Genomic DNA, 20,658 nt, shown 5'->3' on the forward strand with positions numbered 1-20,658 from the left:
TATATAATTTAAGTTTTGATACTCTCAAATTATAAACATAATTAAGGTGTATATATAATATAATCAACAACTCTTTTAAATATATATATATATATATATAATCAACAACTTCTTAATTATAATAGATTTTTAATTTTTTTATGATTAGTTAAATCCGGTCAAGGAACCAATCAAAGAGAGGTATTAAACCACCAGATGAATATAGAGGATTAGTCCAATAACTACATGCTGGGGTTGTTTTATCTGGAGACTAATCCATAACCATCAAGTCCTATATTTGCATGGTATGTCCCATTGATGAAAAAACATGCAAAGGAGACATAGTACCAAGCAATGGCATACAATCAGAGACAACCATTGACATAATCATTTTTCTTAAAGCTTTATATAATATAATAAAAGTTATTGATTTGTCTCTTCTCTCTCTCTTTAATCAAATTAGTCATGTCTATCAACTAACCAAGCTCACTTCATTATTGCCCAAATTAAAGCAAAAGAGTAGCTAGAACAGATCATAATTATCAAAATCTCATGGTACCCGATCTGTTGAAAGGATTGAATGGCTTAACCAACATGGCAACCACCATTAACAACCTCTGCCACTAATGACTGGTCGTTCCATCTTCTGTTACTCTGGTCTCTAGAGCTCATCATCCCTTTCAGACCACCGCATCAAACCTCGAACTCATCCTCCTCGCCTTTAGAAAAAGGTTGTTCCCTAAAAGCTTCACTCTATTTTACATCATTGAACTCCCATGGGATACGTTATATTGTCATGAAAGATTATGAACCAAATTAAAAAGAAAGAAAACAAGTGTTTTCATCATGATACGTGCATGATGACTTCTGGTGAAGTTAACAGCTTGTTTTCGAGAATCCGATGCCTTGATTTGCTAATAAATCGTACACCATCTCTGTAAATTGTGACAATTTTATATTGTAAATCTTGGCTATAACCATCAATACGAAGGTGATATGTCATGAGCTTCACATGGCTTGCAGCTTAATTTTCATTTTCCTTTTGGTAGGCCACCAGTTCTAAATTTAGTAATCTTACCGACATGGTTGTTATATGTAGTCAAGTCAATAAAATATATATGATGTGAAAATTCAATAATGCAATCTATCAGGTTATAGCTGGACCTACAAATTTATGACTAAAATATAAGTAAAAAATATATGTTGCACTAAATTAGTCGAATAAAGTGAGTTAAATATATAATTTGGGAAAAAAAAGTTGGAGCAATAAAAAGATAAAAAAAATATATATATATATACATTCAATTCTACTGTTTTTAGCCTTTTATTACGGCAAATAAACTGTTTGAAAAAGAAAAAAATTTCTAGAGGAGCAAACTGTGAAACAGAACAACCTAGAAAACATGAAACCACGTCACATTCATGAATTGATTTCATTTGATTCACAACATGACTAAAAGATATTGGATTCTTTTGCCAAATCCAACAGCAAGGATAACTTTGATTTGGATTGGGGGTATGGAGATGGGATTGGGACCGCAACAAGTCCCCTGGCCAATGAAGAAACCCCTGCGGATTGAATGAAAATGTCCCAGCTAATTGCCATATAGTGTTTGTTGTGTTCAATAAGAAAGATGGGTGGAGATGATTTTTTTACAATCAAGCAACGGTAGCAATGCAAATGCATTGATCTTTGAACAATTCCTGCAACATGGGGAATCCAATTACTATCAGGTTGTAGATTCATTAGCCACTGTGCTAGGCAAACTAACATTTTTTCCATGTTTCTAATTCTTGATAGCTGTTCTGTTCATACTCCCACTTTAGGAGTGCTTATGGTACACCAATTCAACAGAGTAACACGAATCAAAGAAATATTTAGCATAGGTACTTCCTAAGCATTTTTTCTACTAAGACCGTATAACCATATATGTAACCTACCATCGTAATGTAACCAAATGATTGGGGAAAAAATGACAATAATTTCCCCCAGGTGATGGGGGTGAACCTCAAACTCCTTTATGCAGTCCGACACTTAATACTTACAATTTTTTTCATTTTTATAATCACCAAGGCCCAGCAATTTGAAGCTACGAGAGAAATAGTTGTGTGACCTGGTTTTGACGAGATGATATCCCCCAAGCAATTTGCCTCTATTCCATTACTCTTTCACTTCCGACTCTCTGATGCTACGCAAGGAATCCGAATGTTTTCTTCTCTTTGGTTCAGGCTCACCTAACTGCAGTGAGACATAAATCTCCTCATCTGAGCCATTCCTTAATGCAGAAAGATTTCTAGATTCTGGGTTTTCCCGTTTGTTGTTATCATGAACTCGAGACGTTCCATTGAAACTTGGAATAAATTGATGTTCCAAGTTAGGAGCTGCTTTGACCCTATCTTCTGCTCGATACTCGTTATGCATGATTGGCAGTGTAACTCCTTGCTGGGACTCGCCTTCAGCCAAAACTTGCTGGATGTTCAAATTAATTGGCCCAAAGTTCTCTTCAATCTTATCTTTAGATAGAGTCTGGACCAGGGGAGATGACTCCACAACGGTAGAATCAATCCCTGCTGCAGAAACGTTTCTTTGATCTTGCACAGCAGCTATGTCAATAACAAAGACAAATAGAGTGTCAAAGCTGAAGTTAGAGACCAGATGCAGAAATATTAACCATTAAGGTAAAGAAAGGTCCTTTTTCCTACTTTCTTCCTTTCTCCATTTACACATAGTTTCACATGATAAATACTCTGCCTTCAAAATACTGCATTTTTGCGACTTCATAATCTAATCAAATAATCAGTGAAAGGAAATAAGTGCACCAATACTAAATTACCATTTGGCCAATATTGTCTAGTTATGCATATTATCATTCAGTGTGCGCTGTAAGCTATTTATTTCTTTCACCTTTATGGTATCTGGCATAGTACGGTAGTAGCCATTTCTATCAAATTATATAAGCCATTACAAATGAAACTTTCATTTCAACATGTACTTTGTTAGGCTCAAATCACAGTTTGCAGCATAATGTCAATTAACTGAATAATTATTCATAAGCACACTAAGAACCAACCAGTTAGCTACAAACTGGAAAGAAATACTGTTTGTCTTAGGAATACAAACCTTGAAGCCCTACATTGGTTGTGATGAGATCGAGTTCCAGAAGGTCCAGAAGACGCCCAAGATCAACTCCACTAGTCCAATTTTCTGGGGGTTGGCCAACTTTGAGTTTCAACCGACCCCTATTAGCAGTCCCACCCCAAATGATCCCAACAGGCCGTGGCTTCTCCCTATTCCGACCCGTTAATAGTACAAGGCTTCCACTATCACCCTCAAGGTCAAAAGTCTGCTGGTTCTCACCAACAACAAGAAAATCAGTAAAGAAACAGATCCCTTTCTCATCATTGTACTCTAAAGCATATGCCATTATTGTCCCAGTGGTCAAGCCAGAGCTTCTTCCCACTTTGACGACTTGCCTCCCAATGAGACTGCTAATTGGAGATTGCAAGTCTATGATATGAACATCACCAATCTCACCTACACCTTTTACAGTAGTAGTTACATTGTTCATGTTGAAATCTTCAGCAAAAGGAATAAAAGCTCCATCTGCTCGCACAAATGTTTCTGCAGGTGGACCAAACGGTAATGGGCATGTAAGGGAGTCAGGACGCAATAAAAAATCCAGTAGCACAAAGTTAAACATAATATGTGGATTCTGAAACCGTCTAAGTCTTGAACTGAAATTCAAATACTAGATACTAGCATCCTGATCTGAATTGTTCAATTTCTCACTTTTGTGCTTAAATTTTCTAATGCAATCATCAACAAATTTCCTACCAGAAGATGTGAAGGCAGACAACCAAATTTGGAACTGCATTACCTGGATTTATACCAGCAAAGATTCCATACCAAAGGACATCTGTAATAAATGAGGTTGCCCTCTCTACAGCACCAAGATACACTCCAGGTCCAAGGCTGGGTGGTAAAGGATGAAACATCTTCTGATTTGGGTAGTCCAAGTCAACTGCAACATGCCGATTTGTGAGGAAACCTACCTGCCGATTTCCTGTTCGACTTTTCACAATAGCACCCAGTGTTCCATATGTCTCTTGGCTGGCAACCTACATGTACCACGACCAAATGAGTGGCTTAAATGGTAATTATCAAGACAGTAAAGAGTTATATAAACAATTGTCATCAACAGTAATCAAGGTTCAGGGCAGAGTATGAGGGGGAAAAACTGAAAGACTATAGGACCATCAGAGCCAACCAACCAACAAATCACCCCCCCCCCCCCCCCCCCTTACTCACCTAGGGGTAAAACATAATCAATTAGTATTTATTTTTTCCTCAAAAGACACAAGTTACTCAAAGAGAAAGTCCTTTAACCATCATTATGACAAGAAAGGTCTTAATACTCTCCTAGAATGATTAGGAACAGAATTTGAGAATAAGCGGTAAGCATGATACAAATGAAAAGATACCCAGCAATTCTACAATGAAGAACTCAAGCTTGACATTATCAAAATGTCAGCACGTGTAGGATTGAGAGCACAATGATTGATTCAGTCACAACTGTATCATAAATAAATCATTAATAAAGCAAACCATATTCACTAATAATTGTAATAGCAAACTGTTTTTTTGTATAATCAAATTTCTAGCAAAATGTTGTCAGAAAAACTGAAAGTTATCCTTTCACATAGTGTATATTTATTATTAACTTCAATGTACAACATAACGCAAATAAATGATAGTTTAGATAATTATAGAGAACGTGCTCAAACGTTCACTAGAATTTTTAGGTGGAAGCAACAGAAGAAAGTGACTCATTATTTTAAAAGTGACCATTCTTTCCCCACTTGGTATTAGGACAGCAAGACAAAATGCCACAAATCAGAGTATGAGATTGCATTACCATGAAGTGGCAGAAAAAAAAATGAAAGTGTTGAACAGAATTCTCCATACTTGTATAATTAGTACCCAAATAATGTTGTGACTATGATGGTGGAGGTATGTGGATGACACAATTATCACTACATGATGCTCAAAGAGAATAATACTTATCAGGATGTCTTCTCAGCCCAAGAAGGAATGATGCAGGACAGAACTTCAGAAAAAGAACAAAAGAGGAATGCAATTTTATCATGCTACATTTCATGGTACTCCAACAGACTAGCAATCCTCTAGACTTATTGGGGAGACTACTTTTTGCAGTACTGTGCACACTATTGTCAAAAATAACAATCAGAATTTTATCTCTTTTTCCTTCTCCTTTATATTGTTATAAGCAGTTGAAAGTGGGGTTTCATTCTAACATTAGGATTTAAATTTTAAAAAAGGTTAATCTTTAGTCTGTAATAAATTACGTTAGGAGTATATTTTAGCAGAGTACTGTCTCTTAATTAGTAATAAAGAATTAGCCTGTGGCTTTTTCAAGTTCTTTCGTTATCTTATGAGTTACACGATTTACACCAGAAAGAGGTTTTTCCTCTCTTCCCTTAAAAATAAAAATCAAAGTGTTTGATAGCAAATTAAAGAATGCCACCATTTTATTGTGCCACCAACTGCATGAGTCAATTAGAAAATTCAATAGCCAGCAAAAAAAGAGCCAAGAATAGTACTACACAGTAAGTGTTCAACATTAACAGCACAATACATGTAGGTGCAATGCAAACATGAGAATAAAGAACGTGCATTGGAAATCTTAAAGGATCATGGTGAGTACAGCACCACCAGGACTGTCTAAAAATCTTGTCCCAGAAAAAAGAAAAAAAAAAGAGTCCAGACAATCAAATTCCCCCATGGCAAGAAGATAGACTTGATATTTCTTGCTTACAAAATTTTAGAAGTAAAATGCTGTCAGCTACAGGGGAAAGGCAAAAACATTATGGTCAACATAATCCCCAAAACAAAAATACCATGCTGGCAAGCAGAATGTGACTGACACCAGATTTTACCAACCATAAGGTAACACTGTTAACCAAGCCAAAAACAAAGAAATAAAGATTTTAAGTTAGAATAACCCCACAAATACCGTTTTCATTTAACCTTTCACTGATCAATAGACTTTAGGTACCGCATGTCTAGGAATGCCCAAAAAACCAATTTGTACACACTTAATAAGAACAATTACCTGTGAACCAGAACCAATGATTGGATCACTTCCCCTCAAGCCATCTACAAGCTCAGTATATAATTGTTCCTTGGGGGTTGCTGCAGGTGCACCATAATATGAGAATTCCACAACATCTACATCACACCACACGCCTCCAGGCCCCTGACCCAATATTAAGAAAAATACATTTCAATTTTCAAAACAAAAGATAAGTCAATTAAGAAAGGTTAGTCATAAATTTAAAAATTTTTCTTGCTTAGATCCAATATGCTTGTTTAGAAACTTCTAAAACTTTGAATATCTCATAATTTTAAAAGAGTCAAATCTGGCATGAAATAGAAAACTTCTCAAGAATATTGTAGCATCATATTAGCAGCTATGGATGATTTCAAAACCAACAAATTTAATGTCAGGTTAGAACAAGAGCAGCCTTCCCCTCCGATCCCCCTCCCAAAAAAACTGGGAGATACCAAACAAGTAAAAATTAAGAACAAAAGAATCCATGGAGGTTGAGTAAAAGCAGTGAAGCCAGACGCATTAAACTTACTCACCTCAAGAGCAGCAGGTAGACATTGAAACTGGCTAAGCCATTGCCTATGAACTTTTCGAGCGACAAAGACGAGAATAGCTGGTATTTTTGTCAAGACACCCCGTCGAATACGGAATCCAATTGCTGTACCAAGACTAAACCTACGCAGTTTTTTACTATGGAATGCCCTAATAGTCATCAACTCAAGTAACGTGGTTGCTTGCTGCCCAGATGGCAACCGGCCAAGAGTTTCTGGCAACACCCCTTTCTGTAAGTTTCCAAAATAGTTTGCCCTATCTTCTGCAGCATCAATTAATCGACTTGAAGTAGGCCATGAGAAGTAGGCAGCATTGCTCTCAGAATGCTGAGCACCAGATGCAAAGGGTTGAAGAGGTGAAGGACTAGATGAAGGCAGATTAAAATGATTGCAGCAATTTCTTTCCAAGTCTAGAGCAGACTCCTCTGATTCTATTGATCCAGAGTGATGAAATCTTAAATCCAATCTGTTCCTCTCCATCTTTCAGCTCTCCTAACAATAATAATTCAATTTGTCTCACAACTCGACTTATATTTTAGTGATATAAAGCAAACCAAAGTAGAAGTCTGATCATTATCCTAGACAATACTCACTCATGATTACGTTCAACACTAAAGTTATAATGCCAAAAGAAGAAAAGGTTGAAAATAATTAAAATAGATAAACAAGTATAAGTGATACATACTAACTCTGTTAATTCCATAAAGGCTGATAAAATACGAGTGTAGCTAAATGGAAAACCAGAGTAACTGCAAATAGGAAAAGATCAAATCAAAAAAAGAGTTTCAAGAGCTGTGCACTCAAACCTCTTACATTGAGAGAATACTAATACAATACAAATCTATGAAATGTCAGTCGTAGCCAACAACTTATTAAACATGCATAGAACAGGTGACTATGAAATACATCAATAATCCACCCATAAAACACAAGTAGAAAGTAAAACAGGACATCATTATATTCAATGTCCTATGACCCTAGAGGAAAGAAAATTCTTCCAAGGGTATATTCACGAGTGAAAGCCAACCCAGATAAAACAATGATATCATCCTCTCCAAGCAGAAAGAGGCATACAAGAGTGAAAGAAAATAGGACCAATAGGATGATAGCTTAGATAGCTGTGGAAAGAGATAAACAACAATTAAATTAGATACCCTTCTATTGGAGAAGGTGAAAAAAGAAAGTGCTACAGAAATTGAAACATTTGAAAATGGGTATTTTAGGAGTTGAGTAATAATGGACTAATCAAACCAAGAAAGCAAAAAAAGCACCAATTCTACATATTAAATCCCCAAATAAATGTATGTATATATATATATATATAAAGAAGCTCAAAAGAAAAGATAAAATATTCGGACTAAATTTAGGAGCAAACACAGATAAAGATATGACCTTTATGAGAATCTTGAGCATATATTAAGCTAAAACTTACCTATAAACAATGGCGGAGCTGGGATGGAGGACTCAAAGAAAAGTAAAATATTCGGACTAAATTTAGGAGCAAACCCAGATAAAAATATGACCTTTATGAGAATCTTGAGCATATATTAAGCTAAAACTTACCTATAAACAATGGTGGAGCTGGGATGGAGGACTCAAAGTCAAGCCTTTTGGAGATTTTCATGCCCTAGTGGTTATTGCACATAACCTGCTAATCAACAAAAAGAACTTGAAAACTGTCACTCTGTTATTCTATTTGTATCTCTGTGCAAGAAAAAAGAGGCTCTAAATTTAGAAAGATTGAAGCTTTTTTGAGGAAAAGAAAGAAAGATGACTCCAATTTAGAGAGAGAGAGAGAGAGAGAGAAAAGGCCGCAAATATCAACTAGCGGATGCTGCTATATTGTATTATAGAAGAACTAGTTTTTTTTTTCCTTCGCAAACAGAACAACTATTTTAATAATGGGTCTTTAAAAAAAACCTGGAAGAAAAAAAAAAGGAAAAAGAGAAGCTCTTTTTTCTTGCTTTCTTGCATGCAGTCTTTTATCTTCTCTTTTTCTTTTCTTTTTGGTTGAATGGCATATAATGGTGGAAAAAAGAGTGCAAGCATGACAAGAGAAAAATATAATGCAGCAAGAAATGGGCAAAGGGTAAAATAATTTTTCCTAGACACTGATATTTAGTCTGGTGGGGAAATTTAGGGGCCCATCCATATTTGCTCCCCAAAAGTAGCACACTCTTCTCTCAAATAATTCAAAAATCCCACCTATTGATTGAGGTGGGGTTTAGGGTTTTGATTTCTTTTTGTTTTTGCAAGAAATTTAGTACCAGTGTTTATATCTCCACTGTTAATTTTTAAACCCCAAGTAGAATTCTTATCTTGATTAAATTTTTTTCCTTTGTTGTTGATGGAGATACTTGAAAGATTTTTGAGGCTATCATTTAAAGGTGGATCACTATCAGATAGAAATTGATGTGGGGGCATAGAGGGACTAATTTGGGGGCAGAAGCCCTCAATATCCCTTTATATATCATTACCACCTTTACTTTCCTCCTTTTAATGGGTTTTATCTAAACAGTGAAATTTCCATTTCTCTCTCTGCCTTTTTGTTCTGTCTCCCCCTCCCCCTCTTTCTCTTTCTCTTTCTCATGTATGATGTGCTATTTTCCATTATTTTTCCCCTTCCATAGCCTATCTCAATAGTAGTTCTTTGCTAAAGAGAATTGCCTTTCTAGAAGTTAAAATCAAATCTCTCTCTCTCTCTCTCCCCATCCCCCTCCACTTGCCACATTTTATCTCTTACATTATCTTCTCCTTCACATTTCAATCATCAATTATGATCAGCAGACCCCTACTCTAGTCTCTAATTTATGGAATGAAACTGTAATTAAAACAATAAAAAAAACACATACACTAGCCTAGGGAATTGTATCCATCAATTTTATATCAAATCTATCGCTTTTAACATGCCAAAACATGCATGATTTAGATCATAATTGGTTTTAAAATTTAAAGTGCCTCTTATCAATTAGTCAATTCAATTTGGATTCATACATTAAATAGTCAAACCTATTTTCTGCTTAGGATGTACCACCCATTGAATTATAAAATGTGACAATTCAAGGAAACAGAGAGTTAGGCCCCAGTTACACAGTACTTTTCCTTTTAATTTGAGTGTCAGAAGATTTGAACCTTTTAATAAATGGATTCCTCACCCTAGCATATCCCAAGGTACCATCCCTTGTTAGATGATAGCATATACCCTGTGAGTTGGAAAAAATAAATGAACTGTTTTTGACGTGTAATAGCACCAAATTGGGCTATATAGTTGGGAAAACAAACTTCCATGGAAAAAATACTAAATCAATGTTCATTCTTTGATAGCTTTGTTATGATTACTTTTCATCACTGAGTGACCAGTGTTGTGTGTGTGAGAGTGATAAAAAGATATGGAAATGGAGGGGTGGAGGAGGAATAGAAAAGTTCTCTGTAAAGGGTCCATGGTGGGAATTCAACAATGCAATTATTGAATCAATGTAATGTACCCAAAAAAATGATGGGTTCCACCACAATCAAGCCCTTTAAAGAAAGGATGGCTGATTTGGTGAGAGCACTCACTCATTGTTGGATGTACTAAATTTCAATATATTACAAATTAATGCACACTTTTTTTTTTTTTGCCATCTTCTTTTGACCTTATTTGGCATTATGTAAGAGAGGTGTAATGCTTCATAAATAATGCAATCAGAGTTGCTGGGGGGGGGGGGGGGGGAAAGAATTAAATCAGAGATTCTGTCACAGTTTTGTGCTTGGTGAAGATAGTTTTTGTTTAGTTGATTGAAACTTTAATGACTATTGAAATTCTGATTCCTGGAAAACTTACAGCATATCTACATGCCAAGGGTACTTCTACCTATAATAATATAATTATGTGCATAATCCAAGATATGATTTACTGTTCTCACTCTGTTTTCTCTTCTCCCTCTCTTCCATACGATCTCTTATTGACTTAAACATCCAAGAGTGAATCATTCCAAAACCTCTAGTGTCTCATTTATAGGTGTACATGTTTCTAAACAACAAAATTATAGATATAAATTTCAAATTCGACAATGTCGTATAACCGATCAGGATCTAATAATCCTTAATACCACGAAATATATTATCAAAAAAGGTAAAACAGTTGCTGATAATATGATTAATGTAAGTTTTGATTTAGACAATTTTGTTTTCTTTGATGTACCACCTTTAGTCATTAAAAGGCTGTTGTTGAATAATAAATTGAGCAGTTGATTTTCCCGCATGATTAGAACTTAATGAATAATTTCATCCCTCAAAAAAAAAAAAAGACTATTAAGATCTAAAATTAATATGAAAATTTCTTGCCGATAATAAGTTTTTTTTCCTGATTTTTAATTTTTCAAAAGCTTACTTTATTTTATAAAAAAAAAAATCCTTTCACTAGCTAATGACGTGGCACACACCGTTTAGACTATCAGTACATTATTAACAACTTGCCAAAATCTTCTAGTTCTTTTTTTTTTTATATCTGATGTGGATCTTTGTGAACGAAGCGTGGCACTGTCATCAAAGATGGGAGAAGCCGGCGGTGACTCGACAGGGTGCGAGAGGCTCCAGAAGGCTCTATGCGAGTGCCACCAACGTTTCGGACCAGGTGCGACGCGGGACGCAGCCTGCCGGCACTTGAACCGAGCCTTAGCGGAGTGCTTGGTCTCCGTGCTGTGCCCCGCAGAGTCGGAGGCGGTTAGGACATTGTGCGCCAGCGGGGGGACCCGCCTGAAGAGGTCCCAGTGCCAAGAGGCTCAGCTTTCTCTCTCCGTCTGCATCTCTTCTCATCAACAATATTGATTCTTTCTCGATTCGGTCGTCTTCCTATACGGAATTTACCTTTGTGCCCTCTCTTGAATTTTATTCAAGTAATTTCCTGTGTTGTAATAGTACTTCGCAGGCAAAGGCCAAATATAATGTACCAAGAGAAAGAAATAAATAGTACGTATGCAGAATTTAATGTCATCCATAGATAATGTTATGCAGAATTTCTTGTGGATTTTGTTGTCACTATGATAATAATCCATAAATCCGGTTCTTGTCTCTTATCCGACAACTGGACGGTTCTCTTATTTTCAAATTAATAAATATTTTTTTTGGAGTAGTCCCACAGTTTATCACATACTCTTGATTGATGTATTGAAACACAACAGTGCCATTCTTATATGTGGACAGTGAGATAGCTATGTTGTCTGGTAATTAGATTACATGGATGTAATATGTGATATAACTCTTTCTTTTCTCTCCTCATAAACCTTACATCCCCAATGAAAACGTGAGATTCCATATCTTGTACAACCACCAAAGACTAACACAACCATTTTTGGACAGCTAAGCTTTTAATTGCTGGGACCATGTTGTTGTCTCTTTCTAGACAAGGGTGGGAGGAAGTGGACTTTCATGGCTATGTTTACTTCTAAATCAGCAGGTCATCAATGGGGGAGGAGCAAGCTGGTGACAGGTGTTGCCACGCCAGCTTCTGGAAATCTGCCTTCTGATAAACCTTTATTCTCTTAGGTTTTCCTTTAGCTAAATATACTTGTTTTTATGTTCTTGAATATTTCCAAGGAAATGACTGATGGGTTATGGTCTTTGCTTCTGCATTTCATCAATGTTTGATTCACTCCAGAAAACAGCTAGACCTTGCTAGTGAATCACGTTTTTAGACTGCAAGGGGATCCTACAGGGTTTTAACTTTGAAGACCATGCAAGGCCCGGACCACTCTTGAAGAGTAAAACCAAATCCTACATAAATGAATAGATCAACTGCCACTGCTCCTCACAAAGAGAAGGGCAAAACCCACCATGCTGTTGTTGTTTCCACTGTTTCTGCTGGGGGAGTAAAAACACATCTAGTGCCGAACAAAAGTTTCACCTAAAACATTGATCGCAAAGTTGAGTTCTTCTAACCTCAACTATTTATCCCACATTAAAATCCAGTGTTATAGTCGCGTATTAACAGAAAACTTCAACTGTCCCAGCCATTCAACCAAAGAAAAAAAAGTTCCATAACTGAGAATGAATATTTCGTTATTTTTTATCACAAATGATAACAAGGCCTGAAAAGATGAAGAGAAGACAGTTTATTACTAAAGAGAAAACTTCTTTATATGCACTGGAAACATCAGAGGTACATGACATAATATGCTTGTAGTGTATTTGTAGAGACAGGCATTATTCTGATACAACAAAGAGCATAGTGAAGTGACCAACATTACAACTATGCTTGTAGTGTATTTGTAGAGACAGGCATTATTCTGATACAACAAAGAGCATAGTGAAGTGACCAACATTACAACTTTGTTATTCTTCTTTTCTTTTTTTTTTTTCTTCCATTGCGTTTGAAAAAAAACTACTATGTTGTAAAAACCTTTATCTAAGAGAGTAGATACCTCCTTTTTTGAGAATTAACTCATCTTCACAGATGTGAGGAGAGAAGCTGTCTACACCAACAACAACCATCACTGCATCACCCACCAAAATACAGAACAGCTCACAGTCTGGGATAGATACAGTCTATGCAGAAAATCTTGCTCGGTCATGTGGAGAAGAATAATCAATATTCGGGCCCAGAGGAATTATCCCAAAAGGATTTATAGATGGCTGGCTTCCATAGTAATGCTTCTTGATGTGTTGCACATTCACTGTACTGCTTATGCCAGGAATCTGGTAAATTTCTTTGGTATAGTTGAACAAATTTGGGTACTCCCGTAGAAGCTTCTTGTTGCACTTGAAATGAACTGCATAGACCTGTAAGAACAACAAACTCATTGTCAAAATGCATCTTAAGGTGTTTCCTTTTTTTTTTTTTTCTAAAAAGAAATATGGAACCTTTTCCTTTGCCTGACAATAATATTACTATTTGAAAGACAAATGTGAAAGATTAAGATGCTCTAAACTAAAAGAAATATATCAAATATTAGAAAGCAGAATGGGCAAACAAATACCTCATCAAATCTTATGAGGGTAACAAAAAGTCGAACATCAGCCTCAGTCAGAATGTTTCCACAAATGTACCGCTGCTTGGAAAGAATCTCCTCACATTTGTCCAAAGCTTCATATAATTGTTTTACAGCCTGATGTCCAATGAATATACTTAAGAAAAGAATTTATAAAGGACGAGCTCCTTCAAGAATGTAAAGACCAAGAAGTCCAACATTAAAAAGAAGAAAAACTACCACATAAAAAGTACCTCATCATAAGGCCCTTGCTGTCTTGCAAACCCACATTTGTAAACACCATTATTTACTCCACTGTATATCCTTTCATTTGTCTCATCAATTTGAGCTCTTAAATGAGAAGGATATAGGTCCAAAGCAGGATTCTCAGCTATATCATTGAATTCAGTATTAAGCATGCGGATTATCTCTGCACTCTCATTACTAACAATAGTCTTGAATTTCTTGTCCCATAGAACCTATAAAAAACATAAAGCACCAGAAGAATTAAAAGTCTTAAACATAGACAAGAAACAATAAAACAGAGCAAAAGAGAGCTGGAAAGTTCTTCTAATTTTTGAACTTACAGGAACTGTGTACTTCCCAGTATAGTTTGTACTTGCAAGCTCATATAGTTCCCTTATACTCTTTGCTCCATTAAAAGGGTCAGGTTCAGCATCTGGCTCTTCTGTATTAGAGGTGGGAAAAACCCATCCCATATGCTCATCAGTTTCCTTTGTTCTCTCCCATATAGGTTTGACTGACTGTTCAGCAATTGAAGGAAAAAGATTGTTAGCTTATCGACAGATTGAGTCAAACTACAATAGCTTAAAAGTCATAACATGATTCACCAACCGTAAAACTGATCGCTTTGGCAAGCCCTTTGATCTTCAAGTATGCAAGGCACCTCGAAGCCCAAGGGCAAGCATAAGATACATACAGATGATACCTTCCTGACTCAGGAGGAAACCGAGAATTTGGGTCACGAGAGATGATATTACGAAATGTTGAAGCAGTTCTCATAAAAGCCCCAGAATCTGACATTTCATCCAGTGCAGATCGAGCCATTTGAAAAGTGCGCTGAAAAATACATCACTTCAGAAATTATTATAACTTCTCAAAGCCCAACAAATCATGCCATCTTTAAGATTCAATTAATACGCTAGAAAACTTCTCAACCCTAAAACATACAGTGTGGTCTTTTCTTTTCTCTTTCCCCCATAGAATTTATGTCTCTTCCATTTTAGTTCTTCCTGTCCTGGATTTTATTTTTCTTTCCTTTTCATTCCAGATTTCGGAGATTGTAACTTCAATCCGAAAATATAAATTCTCATCAAGGAAACTAGACATAAATTAAAAGAACTCATTCAGCTATTAGCTGGAGACGATAATAAATTATAAAAAAGGTTCATTGCATGTGGCAAATCATACAAGGCAATCAATGGAGACTTCCATATGATGCACAATAAATAACCATTTTATCTTAATAACAGCTAAAACAGATCTTTTCAAGCAAATAAAGCATTGAGATCAAGTTACGCCTAAAACCAGAAATTGTTTTTACTCACACAGACAGTGTTTATACTTAAATAGACAAATACATAGTGGTCTCGATTCCTCCAATATACACCAAAAATTAACTAATACTGCTACTATATACCTCATTAGTCATAACAAAAGACATGACTTTCTCAAAAGTGTACAGACATATTATAAGATCCATTATTATCAAGAGAAATCTGAATTGCAATAATAACCCAACAAAGAAGAAACCTTTCTTTCGTGGAAGCAAATGAATTATTCAAGAGTAGCTAAAGGGACTAACGGAAATGATGCACCTTATAAACTTGAACCCAGAAAAAGAGAGACAAGAGAGATCAAAATAAAGCATAACTCTTACCTTGAAAGCAAAAAATGGGAGAGAGGAGGAGTTGTTTACACCTAAAGCTGACGGAGTTTTGCAAAGCAAAGTGAGCATGGCCTATTGTAAGGGTCCTTTTTCTTTTTTTTATTTTATTTTAATGTGTGTTTTTGTGTTCCTATAATACCCTTTATCTTGGCTTAAACAGATTCAATGTAACATGGCTGATGGATCTCATGCTTGAAGTATATAATGGCAAGATGTGACAAAAGCAAGGGACACCAAAGGCATCAGCCATTAGATTAGAATAAGTTAGCATCTTTGACTAATATTTTACATGAGGCTGCTATGACAATTCTTCAAAAACAAACAAAGTTCTTGACGAAATCTTGACATCATATCAATTTTGACTTCCATCACAATTGGATTTGGAAGGTTAAAAAAGAAATGGACGCAAAAACTGTTTCCTTCAGGTCGCATGATTTTGGAGGTTAAAAGGTTTAAATACCGAAACATAGGAATTCATGAGTATCAAGTATGCATTTCAAGTGGCTTAATAAGAGTCAAGTATCAGACAACTAGGTAACTCGTTTGTGTTTTGATTGATTGCTCGTATGTTAGCAAAGGTTTGAGCCCCCCGCCTCCCCCCCCTTTTTTTTTTCTTTCTTTTCTTTCTTTCTTATAACAAAAGCCATCTTTCTCTGTCGCTCAGGTCCCCATTCCCAGTCCTAAGATCCTATTTAGAACCTCTGCTAAGACTTGAGAGGATAAACACGAGCAAATCAGGCTGCCTTTCAACGTGATTAATGCAAACTTCTTTTTTTTTGTCTGGAAACGTCAGTTTAAAGATACAACAGTGCACTCCTCGTTACTCGCAAAAACACCAGTTGATAGTAGAAATGCCAATAGAAGGCTGAAGAATCTTGCATTGCCGAAGGAAAGGGATCAAAAGATTCAACTTCCTTTACAAGTCCTCGCAATAGATTCACTCCTCAGGAGAACTTCATGTCTTTCATTCAACCTGCTCTAGCAGAAAAGCTCTCAATTGCAAATATAGCCCATTTTCTAATAACCTGCTCTTGCCGCCAGGTTGCTAACCAATTCCTTTAGAGATCCTTTCATTCAGGTCAGAAACAAGGGCAAACTTGTCAGTCTCATAACATGCAGTCATGAATGCTGCCAAAGTTACACGATCAACATTGCGATCCTTATCTAATAACCTATGAAAGAATAAAGCTGCTATGCCTACTTTCTTCTCACTACAAAGCTTCCTGATTAAGGTGTTAACTGTCCGCATCCAAAGTTTTTTCTCTAACCTTTCCAACATAACCATGGCAACGGCAGAATCACCTTTCTTGCAATACTCATAAGCTATTGTCAACCGAGTTACTTCGCAAGGAGAGAGCCTCTTGTCCATCATAGTCTCGTATAACTGGCATGCCTCCTCCAACCTAGACTCTTTGCAAAGTCCACTGATCACAGTTCCATATGTGATGCTATCTGGTACACAACCGTGGTCATTCATCTTGCTGAAAAACTTTAGTCCCAAGCTTACATTTCCATCTCTGCAGTACCCACATATCATGGATGTGTATGTTTCCTTGGTTGGAACCAATCCAAGCCTCAAAGCTTCCTCAAAAAGGTTCTCACTTTCTTTCATTTTCTTTTGCTTACAGAATGAAGCAATCAATGTGTTATATGAATGCATATCAGGCTGGAGGCCAACCTTAACCGTCTTACAGAAAAATGCCAAGACACGCCCAGTATCAGCCTGCTTGCAGTGCTCAGTGATGAGAATGGTATATGTAACTCTATCAGCTTGCAATCCATGTAGAAGGCCATCCCTAAGCAGTTCATGGGCTTCTTCAACCCTTCCCTTCTTACAGAGGCCATCAATAATTGCATTGTATGTACATATATTCGGAGCAAAACCTTCTTTATCCATTACATCCATAAATTCATATGCTCGTTCAAAATTTCCCACTTTGCAATGGCCATCAATAAGAGTGGTATATGTGTTGGTGTTAGGAACCAATCCCTGCTCTTTCATTCTTCTCAACAACATCTCCGCCCGATTCAACTTCTCCTCTTTGCAATATCCACTGATCATAGAAGTATATGTAAGCACATTCGGCTTGTAATTATCACTCCTAACAAGCTTAAGGAACAGCCTAAAAGCTTTCTCAGTCCATCCTTTCCTGCAAAGCCCGTCAATCAAAGCAGTATGTATATACACATTAGGCTTCCACCCTGTCCTAACCATGTCCTCCAATTTTCCAAAGGCTTGCTTTATACTACCCCTCTTACACAACCCATTTATCAAACAGGAGTAGTTAATCAAATTTGGCTTAAAACCCATCTTCACCATCTTATCAAAATACCAGGATGCTCTACTCGCAAAACCCTTCTCACAAAACAAACTAATAACCAATGTGCAAGTAGCATTATCGACAATGAACCCTCTTCCAAGCATTTCAGTCAACCATTTAACAACCTCTGAAACCATCCCCATTCTACAATAGCCAACTACCATCAATTTATAACTACTACAATCCCCACACACACCTCTCTCAGACATTTCATCAAACACTTTCTCCAAATAGTCCATCAACCCCATTTCGAAACCAACCCCCAAAATACAATTCAAGGTTTCAGCCTTCGGCTTCAAACCATGATTTTGCATCTCAAAAACCATCTCAACAGCCTCCTTCAACCTCCCAACTTCAGCAAAACTCCTCACCAGACACTGCATTACTTCATTAGCTTTGTCAAAGTTGCCATTTTTAATCAAAGAAGTGGCAGTTACAATGTAAAGTCTCATGAAAAGTCTAAACTTGGAAATCTCAAGTACCCAGTGAAAGAAACTTAGAGCAACCATGGAACCAGCTTCATTTTCTAGAGAAGCAACAATGGAAATGGCTTGTTCATGGGTCAAACAATAAGGATTGATGTTAAGGGTGAGCTTTGGAGGTGAAAATCTTAAGTGGGCTTGTTGGTGATAGGATTCGTACACTTGAGAACAGATTGTTTTGATAAAAGACTGGGGTTCTGATGATGGTGTTGGAGATTGGGTGTCAATAAAATTTGTATCAAAATGGAGATAAGATGGGTTGAGAGTGAAGAGGGGATTGGTCGATAATCTGGGTTTAATTCCATGAAATCTAAGAATCATTGACAAATGCCAAAGAAGGATGCTTATGAAAAAATAAAAAAATAAAGAGTAAATTATAGTAGTATTAGTAGGACTTCCTAATTTACAATTCAATACAGGAGTAGTACCCTGTGGCCATCAAAAGAGCAAATGTATGATATGAAATTGTGAACCTTCGAAACAAGCATCGTAGAAAGGAAACTAAAAACGAAAATGGTGAAGTAATGGCCATTCTAATGGGAAAGTAAATACTAGTAGCAGGATTATTATATGTGAAATGGATTGGGCCGTGCTTATAAATTATAATGGATTTCAGCAGTCCAGTTGGTTCTCACTTGTAATATATCAGGTCCAAAGCATCACTCCTCTGTCCTCACTCCGTTTGTTTGGGATGTAGCTGAGAGCCTAACCCAATGACTTCACACTCAAAATTAAAAATAATAATAATAATAATAATAAAATATTTTTTTAAAAAAAATAATCAAAATTATATTAAAATTTATTAATTTTCGAAATAGATCTTTCGTCTTAAAAAATTATTTTTTATTAGACGCGTAAATTCAATTATTAGTCAATTAATAATATTATCGTCAACTTTTTGACATGATAAGAATAAAAAGATAATTTTATCTTTTAATTATTTTAAAAATTATTATTATATATTTTTTATAAAAGAAATTAAGGGAGCACCGTATCAATAGAGGGACATAGCACCAGCTCTGGTGGTACCTCCTCTTAATTTTTTTTTATTTTTTTAAAAAATTATATAATAATAATTTTTAAAATTAATAAAAGGAAAAAATATTTAATTTTTTTATATTTTTTTTAAAAAATTATTTTTAATTCTTATAGAATTACGTGAAATTGAACCTTGAAATTAGGGATAAAAAAAGCAAAGTAGTACACTTGTTATTGTTGATTGCTGTTCGGTGCGGCTTTGGTTTTAAACAAAAAAACGAACTTTCTACATTAACCTCAAACTCTCCCAACCTTTTTTTATTTATCAAAATTCTTTTTTTAATTTCATTAATCAAAGTTCTACTAATTTGTTTTCTTGAAAAAAAAAAAAAAAACCCTCTTTTTGACTTGATTCCTTTCGTTATGAATAGAGATGATCAGTGTTCGATCATCGGAAATCTATTGGGTCATGCATAGGTCCCACTCCTTTTTATGTCACATCACTTGTCGATTTCTGACACGTGGCACGTTAAACGTCTCCAAATCTCTTCCCCGTACGTTTCTCCCTCTCTTTTCCCTGTCTTAATAAACTCGTCTTTGCCTCTTGGTCTTTCAGAGACAAGCACCAGATAAATTTGGAGCAAACCATAGCAGAAGAGCAAGGAAACCCCCGTAGAGGTATGATGATAATCTTAGTCTTCATTTATTTCTTTCTTTTTTTTTATTAAAATTATTTTATTGGGAATTATCTCTTGGTTAATGTTGTTTTATCCTTTTCTTTTTTGTTGGATGAATTGAGCTGCTAATTTTGAGGTGGGTTAAACTTTAATCTTTAACAATAAAAATCGTGTTTTTTGAAGTCATGAAGTTGTTATTTTTAGATAGGAATGTTAAGTTTACAATCGAATAAATGGGATTGTTATAGTTTCCTTGTTACTGATCATTTCTTCTGCAATTTCTTTTTATGGATTGCAAGCTGATATCCCATTTTTTTTAAATAAAAAAAGGATATCAATTAAACCCCAAAAAAGGGTATCTTTTTGTTTCTCTGCTCGAAAGGAAGGTAAAACTTTAATTTGGGGTATTTAAAATGTCCAAAAATTTCAGGACTTTGTGTTTTGTTTTTTGGGGTCCCCTGTTTCATGTCTGCAAGTTTCTTCAGGTTTTGACGCATGGGTTTTGTTGCTTTTAGACACTTGCCCTTTTACTAGGCTCTGTTCACTAAATTCAAGGTCTTCTTTTTTTGTTGGTTTTTAATCCATTCTAACTTTTTTCTTCTTTATTTTGGATTATAGGACCAAGGGAAATATTATCTATCCCAAAACAAATACATATACATTTGTGTAAAGGCGGTGGTGGG

The 20,658-nt window shown here is 35.8% G+C and overlaps 4 protein-coding genes and 1 long non-coding RNA gene across 10 annotated transcripts; 2 read left to right on the plus strand and 3 right to left on the minus strand.

Annotated features, from left to right (window-relative positions):
* LOC18596422 lies at nt 1,692-8,599 on the minus strand. 4 transcript variants are annotated; one of them, XM_018123576.1, is made up of 7 exons: nt 8,225-8,598; nt 7,351-7,410; nt 6,647-7,153; nt 6,114-6,257; nt 3,858-4,098; nt 3,101-3,601; nt 1,692-2,583 (listed from the first exon to the last, which is right to left on the minus strand). In XM_018123576.1, the coding sequence occupies exons 3-7, from the start codon at nt 7,139-7,141 to the stop codon at nt 2,141-2,143; spliced, it is 1,824 nt and encodes a 607-aa protein (XP_017979065.1). In that variant the 5' UTR covers nt 7,142-7,153; nt 7,351-7,410; nt 8,225-8,598; the 3' UTR covers nt 1,692-2,140. The 4 variants fall into 4 exon arrangements, with proteins under 4 accessions (XP_017979065.1, XP_007024932.1, XP_017979066.1 ...); XM_007024870.2 differs by having other exon boundaries at nt 7,347-7,410; XM_018123577.1 differs by lacking the exon at nt 7,351-7,410 and having other exon boundaries at nt 8,225-8,599.
* Nucleotides 11,032-11,669, plus strand: LOC18596423. The gene has a single exon (XM_007024873.2). It carries the CDS (start codon nt 11,195-11,197, stop codon nt 11,468-11,470), a length of 276 nt encoding a protein of 91 aa, XP_007024935.2. The 5' UTR covers nt 11,032-11,194; the 3' UTR covers nt 11,471-11,669.
* Nucleotides 12,731-15,629, minus strand: LOC18596424 (glutathionyl-hydroquinone reductase YqjG). 3 transcript variants are annotated; one of them, XM_007024876.2, is made up of 6 exons: nt 15,509-15,629; nt 14,464-14,688; nt 14,196-14,372; nt 13,863-14,087; nt 13,618-13,746; nt 12,731-13,420 (listed from the first exon to the last, which is right to left on the minus strand). In XM_007024876.2, the coding sequence occupies exons 1-6, from the start codon at nt 15,584-15,586 to the stop codon at nt 13,187-13,189; spliced, it is 1,068 nt and encodes a 355-aa protein (XP_007024938.2). In that variant the 5' UTR covers nt 15,587-15,629; the 3' UTR covers nt 12,731-13,186. The 3 variants fall into 3 exon arrangements, with proteins under 3 accessions (XP_007024938.2, XP_017978952.1, XP_017978953.1); XM_018123463.1 differs by lacking the exon at nt 15,509-15,629 and adding an exon at nt 15,447-15,489; XM_018123464.1 differs by lacking the exon at nt 15,509-15,629 and adding an exon at nt 15,382-15,463.
* LOC18596425 (pentatricopeptide repeat-containing protein At4g19890) lies at nt 16,137-18,870 on the minus strand. Its single transcript, XM_018123462.1, has one exon. It carries the CDS (start codon nt 18,639-18,641, stop codon nt 16,563-16,565), a length of 2,079 nt encoding a protein of 692 aa, XP_017978951.1. The 5' UTR covers nt 18,642-18,870; the 3' UTR covers nt 16,137-16,562.
* On the plus strand, nt 19,708-20,658 carry LOC108662502. The gene is made up of 2 exons (XR_001928377.1): nt 19,708-19,976; nt 20,594-20,658. It is a non-coding gene; the product is annotated as an uncharacterized LOC108662502 (long non-coding RNA).

This window comes from Theobroma cacao, chromosome 6 (genome assembly GCF_000208745.1).
Source record: "Theobroma cacao cultivar B97-61/B2 chromosome 6, Criollo_cocoa_genome_V2, whole genome shotgun sequence".
NCBI classification, from domain to species: Eukaryota; Viridiplantae; Streptophyta; class Magnoliopsida; order Malvales; family Malvaceae; genus Theobroma; species Theobroma cacao.